Raw genomic sequence first — 12,828 nt, 5'->3', positions numbered from 1 at the left:
AATCCTCCCAGGATATCAGATTAGTGTTAGTGTAAAAATGGAATTACACACAAGCGACAGACTAATTTTCCACAAATTCTAATTTCTAAAATGGTTGTGATACATTGTGTTATATGACTTGCATGTTAGATGATGTATAGATTAAAGGTTATACCTACCTGCATTCACATCTCTACAAAGGACTGCTTATGTATTAATATGCTCACATAACATAATATGTGCATAAACATATATATACATACATACGTATGCTAGTTCTGAAGTGGGATTTTATTTGTGTTCAGAGACTTGAAGCTCCATAACGGCTTGAATGCTTATACGGTTACCCAACAGAAGAGTGTTATGTGTAATGTAGTCCAGTAATGGGATCTGACTATCCTCTTCCTAATCCTAAGCATATTAAACGGTATACTGCCTCAATATTACACAGCAGAACAATACTGCTCTATGAAATACCAGTATTCGTGTATTATTAATAAAAAAAGAAAGATAAATGCAAATTATGTAAATCTTGTATCTGAATGTTGCTTTATATTGTCGTAATTCGGATCAAAACCAGCACAAAAACAGAATGTAAAATACAAAGGACTTGTGCCATCACGGCCGTTCTGCTTGGAGGATATTTCTATAGCACCACGCTCGTCTAAATCCTCAGGCTCTTTGCATACAAAATTATTAAAAACTCTGGAGTCTGGATGATTAACAGATTGTAACCATTTATAAATCATGCTAGGGAACATGGGCAGGGGCAGGACAGGTCTCTGTTGCAGAGTAAGAGGTTTGAGAAGGCACGTCTTAAATCTAATCCAACTTAAACTCCTTCAAGCTTAACAAACACAAGTACAGGTTAGTCAATTAGTTGCAAGTGACAGAAAGCCTTACCCGCATGGCTGGAAGGGTCAATCGGCTGAGAGGTGGTGATCAAATCTGGCTGAGAAGCACAGGACTCTCCCAGCACAGAGTTTAAAGAGCTCTCAACAGAGGCAGGGGAAGCTGCAGAGGGAGAAGGGAGAACACTAGACTGGGATGAAGGTGCAAAGACAACAGAGGTGCTGGGAGAAGGAGTGACAGTTTGACATGAAGACAATGAGAACGGTAGGAATGCTGGCAATGGAGGTGGTGGCGGTGGTGCAGGATGTGGTGCTGAAGTAGAAGGCATTTCAAAAGCTGAGCTATCTGTGTGTCCGTTTAGGGCAGTGGATATAAGGGACATCTGAGCCAACTGACTGGATGTAGAAACTAGATGAACAGCCCTCGGCCCAGTAGCTTTCCCCGGAGGACTGCTAATCATCACTGGTGGAGAAGGAGGAAGTGGAGCAAAGTTAGAAGCAGACCAGGATATTGGTTTTGCAGGAGGTGGTGGAGGCGGTGGAGGAGGTGGAGCCGTATTCACTGGAGAAGGAGGTCTTGAGATTTTATTGATTGGCCGAGGAACAGTTGCATAATGGGGAAGAACAGGATGGAAGGCGGAACCTAATGATGTAGCAAAACGTGACGCAGAGTGTCGCAGAGGAGGTGTGGGTGGTGTAGAGTTAATGGATGTAGAGTTCACTATTACATAGTCCGCAATGGAATCTGTACATACAGAGGCAGCCGGAACGGAAATGGCTTTAGCGTAAGCTATGGGAGATACAGAGTGTGGTTGGCAACTGGAGTAATCAATGTGCTGAGCGTTATATAATGAGTTGTTGAAAGAGGAGTCTGATGAAGAGTAGGACAGCAGAGACAGACGAGACAAAAAAAAAAGAAGAGAGAAAAAAAAGGAGCTAATGAAGCAACCAAACCAGCATTCAAATAAAAAGTATAAATGAGAACGGTTAGTATCAGAAGATTAGGAAAAGAGGAAGTTATTGCAGAAATTAAACATATGCATTAAATTAAAATGGAAATTATTCAACAGCACCCAACCAAGTAATGTTACAGTTTTTGTATTAAATACAAAAGTAAAGAAAACAACAATTCAAATCCATTTACAACCAACGTTTTACTGGTCAAGTCTAGTCTGTATACACTATATTAGACTGCGAGGGTCCTCCGATGCAGAGACTAGCCCTTTTTGCCTACTACAGCAAAATCCTACCAATTTGTGGTCATGGAAGAGGACATTATGGAATGCAAGTTGAGAAAATATTGGTAGTCACAGACGTGGGAGGCGAGGGGAATTTTGAGGCAAAGTTGTGAAAGTGGAGCAAACAGCAGGAACATATTTAGCAAATTTCTCCAGAATACATTTTTTCTACATAGCTAACCTCTGCTGTCTTGCCTTATCTTATAGTGTTTCATTTCATGTCAGTATGTTATATTTTGTGATATTTTACTGTATACCAGCTTGTTATAGAGTTTGTTTTAAAGAACACAGTAAAGTAGGTTTAACCCGCACTATTGTGAAAAGATTAAATTAACGAGGCTGAGAACATGCTGCAGCAAGCTATGAATTTAGTAATAATTACATATCATTGTTTATGTCACATAACTTTGTTTTAGATCATATAAGGGTTCACTAGTTCGCAGTAGGGTGGTACTAAAGAAGACTACAAATGCCACAGATCTCTTGATGGCCAGATGCCCCCTTTGTGTAACACACACACTCATTGCTAAAAGAATTTACGGACCACAAAATGTCCACATCCAAAAAGAAAAAGACAAATCACATGCCTGCTGGGATGAAGGCTTCCAAAGAGATGGAATGTTTATATTAGAGAAATCTGCCCTGATGCCCATGAGTTCCACTAAACACATCAAACCACCACAGATTGAGGGATCATGTACATTATTTTAGTGGGATTCCCAACTATACATTTGCAAGAAAAAGTACGTGAACCCTTTGGAATGATATGGATTTCTGTACAAATTGGTCATGAAATGTGATCTGATCATCATCTAAGTCACAACAATAGACAATCGCAGTCTGCTTAAACTAATAACACACAAAGAATGAAATATTGCCATGTTTTTATTGAACACATCATGTAAACATTCACAGTGCAGGTGGAAAAAGTATGTGAACCCTTGGATTTAATAATTGGTTGAACCTCATTTGGCAGCAATAACTTCAACCAAACGTTTCCTGTAGTTGCAGATCAGACGTGCACAACGGTCAGGAGTAATTCTTGACCATTCCTCTTTACAGAACTGTTTTAGTTCAGCAATATTCTTGGGATGTCTGGTGTGAATCGCTTTCTTGAGGTCATGCCACAGCATCTCAATCGGGTTGAGGTCAGGACTCTGACTGGGCCACTTCAGAAGGCGTATTTTCTTCTGTTTAAGCCATTCTGTTGTTGATTTACTTCTATGCTTTGGGTCATTGTCCTGTTGCAACACCCATCTTCTGTTGAGCTTCAGCTGGTAGACAGATGGCCTTAAGTTCTCCTGCAAAATGTCTTGATAAACTTGGGAATTCATTTTTCCTTCGATGTCAGCAATCCGCCCAGGCCCTGACGCAGCAAAGCAGCCCCAAACCATGATGCCCCCACCACCATACTTCACAGTTGGGATGAGGTTTTGATGTTGGTGTGCTGTGCCTCTTTTTCGCCACACATAGTGTTGTGTGCTTCTTCCAAACAACTCAACTTTGGTTTCATCTGTCCACGGAATATTTTGCCAGTACTGCTGTGGAACATCCATGTGCTCTGTAAACGTGCAGCAAGGTTTTGTTTGGAGAGCAGTGTCTTCCTCTGTGGTATCCTCCGAATAAATCCATTCTTGTTTAGTGTTTTACGTATTGTAGATTTGCTAACAGAGATGTTAGCATTTGCCAGTGACTTTTGTAAGTCTTTAGCTGACACTCTGGGATTCTTCTTCACCTCATTGAGCAGTCTGCGCTGTGCTCTTGCAGTCATCTTTACAGGAGGGCCACTCCTAGGGAGAGTAGCAGCAGTGCTGAACTTTCTCCATTTATAGACAATTTGTCTTACCGTGGACTGATGAACAGCAAGGCTCTTGGAGATACTTTTAGAACACTTTCTAGCTTTATGCAAGTCAACAATTCTTAATCGTAGGTCTTCTGAGAGCTCTTTTGTGCGAGGCATCATTCACATCAGGCAATGCTTTTTGTGAAAAGCAAACCCAGAACTGGTGTGTATTTTTTTATAGGGCAGTGCAGCTGTAACCAACACCTCCAATCTCATCTCATTGATTGGACTCCAGTTGGCTGACATCTCACTCCAATAAGCTCTTAGAGATGTCATTAATCTAGGGGTTTACATACTTTTTCCACCTGCACTGTGAATGTTTACATGGAGTGTTCAATAAAAACATGGCAACATTTCATTCTTTGTGTGTTATTAGTTTAAGCAGACTGTGATTGTCTATTGTTGTGACTAGTGATGTCCCGAACTGTTCGCCGGCGAATATTTCCCGGCAAGCTAGGCTAGTGTATTCAGTGTCCACTACAGTCCTGAAGGACTCATCTGATCTCTGCTGTAAGGACAACACCCCAAAAAGCCCTTTTTAGGGTTAGAACATCAGTCTGCTTTTTTTTTTTTCTGTGTAATGTAATTGCAGTTGCCTGCCTGCCAGCCTGTGTGTCAGGCTCACAGCATATACTGTGCCCACTTGCCCGGTGCCACCACTCACTCACTGGTGTCACAATAGCTTGCATTTAAAAATAAATAAATAACTTTTTGGACTGTAATATAATAGCAGTCAGTTTCCTTCACGAGTGTGCGTTTCAGGGCCTGCCAGGGCACAGTGTCACACCAGTGCAACTCATATCTGGTGTAACAGTAGTGTACATTTAAAAAAAATAAAAAATTTTTTGACTGTAATAGATTGAATAGCAGTTAGTTGTCTGCCAGCGTGTGTGTCAGGCTCACAGCGTATACTGTGCCCACTTTCCCAGTGCCACCACTCATATCTGGTGTCACAATAGCTTGCGTTTAACAAAAAAAAAAAAAAAACTTTTTGGACTGTAATATAATATCAGTCAGTTTCCTTCACAAGTGTGCATTTCAGGGCCTGCCAGGGCACAGTGTCACACCAGTGCCACTCATATCTGTTGTCACAGTAGCTTGCATGCATAGTACCACTAATCGAAAAAAAATGACAGGCAGAGGCAGGCCACCCCGCAGGGGCCGTTGTGGTGCTGTGATTCCCTTTGGCCCTAGAATAATGCCCAGTGTTCAGAGGCCACGTACCCTGAACTGGAAAAGTTCTGAGGACATAGTTGACTGGCTAACACAGGACACCCAATCTTCTACAGCTTCCGCTCTGAACCTTGACGCACCATCCTCCTCCAGCTTAGCTTCGGGCACCTCTCAAGTTTCAGGCGTTCCTACACGCCCATGGCGCACTTTTCCGATATCCAGCGGCGAAACAACATGCCAGTGAGGCGCTTGATTTGCGACAGCCCGACACGTTGGAATTCAACACGCCTAATGTTCGACCACCTGCTCCAACAAGAAAAAGCCGTTAATGAATATTTGTATGACCGGGGTGCTAGGACAGCCTCTTCAGAGCTGGGAATTTTTTTGCCACGTTACTGGACGCTCATGCGCAATGCCTGTAGGCTCATGCCTCCTTTTGAGGAGGTGACAAACCTAGTCAGTCGCACCGAAGGCACCATCAGCGACATCATACCATTTGTTTTCTTCCTGGAGCATGCCCTGCGAAGAGTGCTGGATCAGGCCGTAGATGAGCGTGAAGAGAAAGAGTTGTGGTCACCATCACCACCAGAAACAGCCTTATCAGCATCGCTTGCTGGACCTGCAGCAACGCTGGAAGAGGATTGTGAGGAAGAGGAGTCAGAGGAGGAATGTGGCTTTGAGGAGGAGGAGGAAGACCAACCACAACAGGCATCCCAGGGTGCTCGTTGTCACCTATCTGGTACCCGTGGTGTTGTACGTGGCTGGGGGGAAGAACATACCTTCAGAGAGCTCACGAAGGACGAGGAACAGGACATGAGTAGCTCGGCATCCAACCTTGTGCAAATGGGGTCTTTCATGCTGTCGTGTCTGTTGAGGGACCCTCGTATAAAAAGGCTGAATGAGAACGACCTGTACTGGGTGTCCACGCTACTAGACCCCCGGTATAAGCAGAAAGTGCCTGAAATGTTACCGAATTACGGCAAGTCGGAAAGGATGCAGCAGTTCCAAAATCAATGAAAAAGTATGCTTTACACAGCGTATAAGGGTGATGTTACAGCACAACGGGAATCTAACAGGGGAAGAGGTGAAAGTAATCCTCCTCCTCCCACGACCACGCCGGCAAGGACAGGACGCTTTACAGACGTGTTGATGGAGGACATGCGGAGCTTTTTAAGTCCTACGCATCGCCACAGCCCTTCGGGGTCCACCCTCAGAGAACGACTCGACCGACAGGTAGCAGACTACCGTGCCTTAACTGCAGATATCGACACTCTGAGGAGCGATGAACCCCTTGACTACTGGGTGTGCAGGCTTGACCTGTGGCCTGAGCTATCCCAATTTGCGATAGAACTTCTGGCCTGCCCCGCTTCAAGTGTCCTGTCAGAAAGGACCTTCAGTGTAGCAGGAGGTATTGTCACTGAGAAGAGAAGTCGCCTAGGTCAAAAAAGTCTAGATTACCTCACCTTTATTAAGATGAATGAGGGATGGATCCCGAAGGGACTGACAGTGGGCGATACATTTGACTAAAAAAGGCCTGATGAGGGGGACTACTTAACACACCACTCCTATCTGGTGGCACATTAGATTGCACGTGCAGTGCCCCAAATTTGAAGTAGGAGGACCGACCAAGCATCTTTTTCCATCTTCCGCTTCCTAAAATCGATGCCTTATATACACGTCCCCTGATAGGGGACGTAACAGGGATTAAACTGATAGGAATAGTACTACTTAACACACTACTCCTATCTGGTGGCACATTAGATTGCACGCGCAGTGCCCCAAATTTGAAGTAGGAGGACCGACCAAGCATCTTTTTCCATCTCCCGCTTCCTGGGTGGAGGAAGAGAGACCTTCAATGACATCAGTGAGGACAAGGAACAGGACATGGCTAGCTTGGTATCCAACCTTGTGCAAATGGGGAGTTTGCGGTTGTGCAAATGGACTGTTTGCGGTTGTTTGCGGTGTGTTAAACGGGGAGTTTGGTCTGTCACTGTGAAGCGGGCGTAACCCTTACACTACCTGATCGATACAACATCATACCTGATGTTTTAAAGCACGTTATTCCAAACAATTTAGGAATGTTAGGTGATTTATGCCCTTTATGGATTAAAACCAGACTCTGCATCAACGATGTAATTTTCCATGGGAGTTTTGCCATGGATCCCCCCCTCCGGCATGCCACAGTCCAGGTGTTAGTCCTCTTGAAACAACTTTTCCATCACTATTGTGGCCAGAAAGAGTCCCTGTGGGTTTTAAAATTCGCCTACCCATTGAAGTCTATGGCGGTTCCCGAACATTTGCGCTAGTTCGCGTTCGCGAACCGAAAATTTTATGTTCGCGACATCACTAGTTGTGACTTAGATGATGACCAGATCACATTTTATGACCAATTTGTGCAGAAATCCATATCATTCCAAAGGGTTCACATACTTTTTCTTGCAACTGTATATAGATATCCCTCCATTTGTGCCTGTGAGTCTTATTTTCTCCCATTTTTGTATATTTTATTTATATTAAATTATGTTTCATTGCTAAATGGTTTATGTTAAATGAAAGCCCTGTTTGCCCTGAATAAAAGGGATATATAATAAGTGTGGGTGCACTTAATATGAAAGAGGTGAATTACGGTTGAACAGACATATAGTCAAATTCAAGATTTTGTTTACGTTTTGTTTTGAACGTGCACATTTGGCTCAATCCTAAAGGAGTTAAGTTAGAGCATGTACACACAGTGTTTGTGACTAAGTGGCTACTAAAAAAGACTGGACATGCCCCATTTGCAATACCTTGGCTGTCTATTATTGCAAATGGTATGCCATTATGGGAGTCATTTTCATTCCTGGGCTACCATACGGTCTCAAAGGCAATGTAACCAATCTGGCGAATTACAATGTGAAAAAAAAAATGGAAAATCAAGCCTTATATTTGACCTTGTAACTTTCAAAAACACTATAAAACCTGTACATAGGGGTTACTGTTATACTCTGGAGACTTTGCTGAACACAAATATTAGTGTTTCAAAACAGTAAAACGTAACAATATCATCAGTGAAAGTGCGGTTTGTGTGTGAAAAATGCAAAAAACGTCACATTCACTGACTATATATCATCGCTGTGATGTTTTACTGTTTTGAAACACTAATATTTGTGTTGAGCGAAGTCTCCCAAATAAAACAGTAGCCCCATGTACAGGTTTTACGGTGTCTTGGAAAGTTACAGGGTTAAAGGAACATTATAGTCACCAGAACAACTACAGCTTAATGTAGTTGTTCTGGTGAGTATAATAGCTCCCTTCAGGCATTTTCATGTAAACAACGCCCTTTCAGAGAGAATGCAGTGTTTACATTGCCCCGAGGGACACCTCCAAATGGCCATTGGAGGGGCTTCCTGGCTCAGGGCTGCATGGAGATGCTGAATTTTCCTCATAGAGATGCATTAATTCAATGCATCTCTATGAGGAGGCCCTGATTGGCCAAAATGGCATTTGACTCTGCCCCCTTGCCGATTTTAGCCAATCCAATGCTTTCTTTAAGGGAAGCAAGCCACCTAAATGGTGGCTTAAACAATATAGGGTCAGGAATACATGTGTTCCTGACTCTATAGTGATCCTTTAAATATAGTGCCAGCAAATTAAATTCTCTGGCCATTCGGCCTGGGTTGTCAGGCAGGTCCCCCAAATTGCAATCAATAAAATTATGTAAAAATATTACACAAAGATGCACGTAGAATTTAAATATATATACATATTTATATATTTAAAGTCTACCTGTATATATGGACATGTATATATATATATAAATATAAATAAATAAAAACAATACGAAATATACATAACATTTTATTTTTTTCATTCTAAGCGTATTTTGATATAAATACATATATCAATATCAAAATACAGTTAGAATAAAATTATATATAATTTTTTTAAAATAATTGTTACATTTTTTTATAATGTATATATACACACACATTATATATAGATCTAGATATACATATAATCACACACATGTGTAATTTTAATCTAAGTGTACTTTTATATTAATATATATATATATATATATATATATATATATAAATAAAATACACTTAGTATGACGTTATATAGAACCTTTTTATTTTTAAAACTTTTTTTTTTTTATTTTTTTTTTTTATTTGTTTACTTTTTTCACCAGCACGGGTCTGCCGGTCAGTTCAGGCAGTCCCCCTGCAGGCAACACTATGGACGTCTATTGCGGCCATGTGACCGCTCTTTCAGAGCGCTCACATGGCCCTTGGGATCCTATTGTGCAGAGGGGGGACTGTCTGAGCTGTCAGACAGTCCCCCCAGTGGACAAGAAGACTGATTGCCTGCAGGGGAGCGGCGGCGATCGGGTAAGTAATTTAGAAGTAATCTTACTTCTATTCAAGTCTGCAGCTGGTGGCTCTGTCCCTGCTTGCCTCTGACCTGCCTGCTGACATCATCACAATGTTTCCCCATTGGATTGGCTGAGACTGTCAAGGAGGCAGATCAGGGGCAGAGCCAGCAAAGGTCAAACACATCCCTGGGCAATCAGCATCTCCTCATAGATAAATTGAATCAACGCATCTCTGAGGAAAGTTCAGTGTGTCCATGCAGAGGATGGAGACACAATGTCAGTCACACTGTACAGCACTGCCCCAGGAAGCACCTGTAGTAGCCATCTGAGAAGTGGCCAGTGGAGTTCTCTCTAGACTGTAATGGAAACACTGCATTCTCTCTGAAAAGACCGTGTTTACTGCAAAAAGCCTAAAGGGAATGATTCTACTCACCAGGACAAATGCAATAAGCTGTAGTTGTATTGGTGACTATAGTGTCCCTTTAAGTATTAAAGTTCCTTTAAGTGTCAGTAAAACATTGAAGAATGGACATGAATGAGTAATTGATACAACTATAAGACAGCGTTAGCAATATAAGGTGGTCGCGTCAACTCTGCCTGCTTTATTGAGATTTATTTACATGATTATCTTGCGGTTTTATTTTAATTTTAACTGCAACCCAACAAAAAGAAATTCATACTAGGGCAAGTAAAACCAGTTATGATTCACACACCTCTCAATACACTTAAAGATAAACACTGAACCACACAACTAAAACAAGCTCTGACTTCCTCTATCAGGCAGTAGCATGTTGGTACATTTCCAGTTCAGCTACGGTGGCAGATTGAGAATTGGATGCAACAAAAAACACCATGAAACCAAAGTCAAAACCCAGAATAAAGAGACTCCTCCCATGTCTATCTGTTCTATCTAGCCAGCAGACAGCATGGATACATGTCAATGAGAACAATATACACTGGGTATTCTTACCAGCATTGGAAAGCCGCCGTTCCTTTTCCCATTCCAGCTGCTCTTTTTCCAGCTCTTCCTGCAGCTCACGCTCTTTCCTCTCTTGTTCCAGCCTTTCTTGCTCTTGCAGTTCCCGCTCCAGCTGTTCTTTCCGCTCTTGCTCCTGGCGTTCTCTCTCTCGCTCCAGCTGTTCTTGTTCTAAGCGCTCTCTGTCAAGTCTCTCCCTCTCAATCCTCTCGCGTTCCAGCCGCTCTCGCTCCATCCGTTCACGTTCTAACCTCTCTCTCTCCAGGTCTTTCTGCCGCTGCTGCTCCTGCAGCTGCCTATAAATGAGCAGGAAGAACGGTTAACAGGGAATAAAAGAAACCATGGATACTGGCTAAATGCCATTAATATTGTAATAGAAAACTAATCAACCTCCGCTGTTGTTAAAAGGAAACTGATGCTGCTGTATGAAAGCGCATTTTATCTAGACTGAAAAATGGAGATAAAATGTTTCCATATTCTGACAGGTAAGGATATAAGACACACAATATCATTACTAAATGTACGAAGACATGCAAATTATTACATGCTCTGGCTATCTGGATTAAAAAAACTGAATTTAGAATACATGTAACAAGCTATTTAGACTTTATATCATTATTTAACAATGAGCTTCATTTAATTAGTATTATCCACATTCTACCTCCATTTCACTTGTTCAAACGACTGGGAGAAGGAAATTTCTGTGGCACTAAAAGAGCAAACGGTCTAATAATCCACGACTATCGGTAGTAACATAATAACATTTGAACTCATTCTCTAAGTCCAACAAACTTAGAACTAGTCTCTGCATCTAATGAAGACCCACCTGCGTTTTGGCCAGAACTTTCCTCCTTATTAGTGTTGGGCATTGTACAATCAAATGCATCCAATACATAAGACATGAGGCAAAATGTCACAGCAACTCATACAGATGGGTTCGTGGAGATTTAGGGAGTTGTATAAACGTCACTTTAGGGCTGTATTATTTATTTTGATCCATTTTTAATGTCTAATAAAAATCTTTATTTTCTGATGTCAAGACTAGGAAAACCTTGAGTTTTATCAAATTCATGTTAAAAGCTAAAGCACAATACAAATATAGAAACTGTAAATACAATTACAAAATGACTTGAAATATGCGTGTTGGGTCTGAAACCTTTTAAATGTAGAATCTGCAGCTTTTAGTAAATCTGACATACCCCTGCCTGAAAAGCTTTAGTAGACATAGCTCCTCTAGAAGAGTGAGCTCCTAATATAGAAACGTCAATACCGGCCTCAGACGTCTTACCCATCTAGCTAAAGATATAGAAGAGACAGAAAGAAAAGGTTTGCAAAAAGATTAGTAATGGAGAGAAATTGGAATGTCTTATAGATGAGGTTTTCAGTTCGTATACTTGTAGACAGTTGACCAAACATAAAAGAGGATGATCAGAAAAAGGATAACAAAAAGAGGGAAGATTAGTTTTGGTATATCTAACAATAGAGAAATGAACACAATCAGGAGTATATTGTCTATTAAGTCTAAAGCCCTAACATCAGAAACTCTTAAAATAAATTAGGCAGAGTAAAACACCAAGTTTAAGTGAAATTAATTTAAAGGATAATGAATCATTGTCACCCCAAGATTCTATTAACTGGAGAACCAGAGTAACATCCCATGTCGAATGATATTTAGAGCATGAAAAGGCGTTAAAATCGAATACCCTTCCATAAGCCTGCAAACTAGAGGATGTTTACCCACAGGAAAGGACTCAATAGGGTTGTGATTTGATAAAATAGCTGATCAGGGAGATATATCGTATAGCACCAAACATTTTCTGTTTACGTGATTGGGTACCTGTAAGGCTCACTATTTACCTATCAGAGCACTCTTATTGGTTGGCTTGGAATCCAATCAGAGTGCTCTGAGTAATTTTACACAGCGTGGGGAAGTTCTTTGGAATTTTCCCATGCTGTGTAATTTGACTCATAACACTGATTGGCTTGGAATCCAGAGTGTTCCGAGTCATTTTAACTCGGGTCACTACAATGCACAACTCACTACAAAATGGTAGGGAAAATCACAACAAACAACAGTGTATAAAAAAAATATATAAAACTACATTAATATACATACACAGATGAACAGCAGAATAGTGAAACCGTACAAAAGTGTGATCCATATTAAACATGAAAACACCAGAGAAATAGTAGTAAATATACTAACAAAGAAGGAGATTTGAGAATCATTTGTCATATAGTCCATGCTGGATGCCGATTGGCTATTAAGGATTCAATTTCAGTTATTTTTTTATTATTTTTTTTTTTTTGCTGTGCAAGAGATAACAGGCATGCTTGTATTGCCACGACGGCAGTTACAGGCTATTAGAATACAAACATAGTTAAACATTTGCGTGGCATTTAGAGTGTAGGCA

The 12,828-nt window shown here is 41.2% G+C and overlaps 1 protein-coding gene across 2 annotated transcripts in view; it reads right to left on the bottom strand.

Annotated features, from left to right (window-relative positions):
- Positions 1-12,828, bottom strand: part of ENAH (ENAH actin regulator) — a 104,866-nt gene that overhangs the window by 9,502 nt on the left and 82,536 nt on the right. For both annotated transcript variants that reach the window (XM_063444065.1, XM_063444066.1), the window contains 2 exons: positions 10,409-10,710; positions 883-1,701 (listed from right to left, as the gene is read on the bottom strand). In XM_063444065.1, coding sequence (XP_063300135.1) covers positions 883-1,701; positions 10,409-10,710 — 1,121 coding nt within the window. The remainder of the gene's footprint in view (positions 1-882; positions 1,702-10,408; positions 10,711-12,828) is intronic.

This window comes from Pelobates fuscus, chromosome 2 (genome assembly GCF_036172605.1).
Source record: "Pelobates fuscus isolate aPelFus1 chromosome 2, aPelFus1.pri, whole genome shotgun sequence".
Lineage (NCBI taxonomy): Eukaryota > Metazoa > Chordata > Amphibia > Anura > Pelobatidae > Pelobates > Pelobates fuscus.
This window is presented reverse-complemented; position numbering and strand designations above follow the sequence as displayed.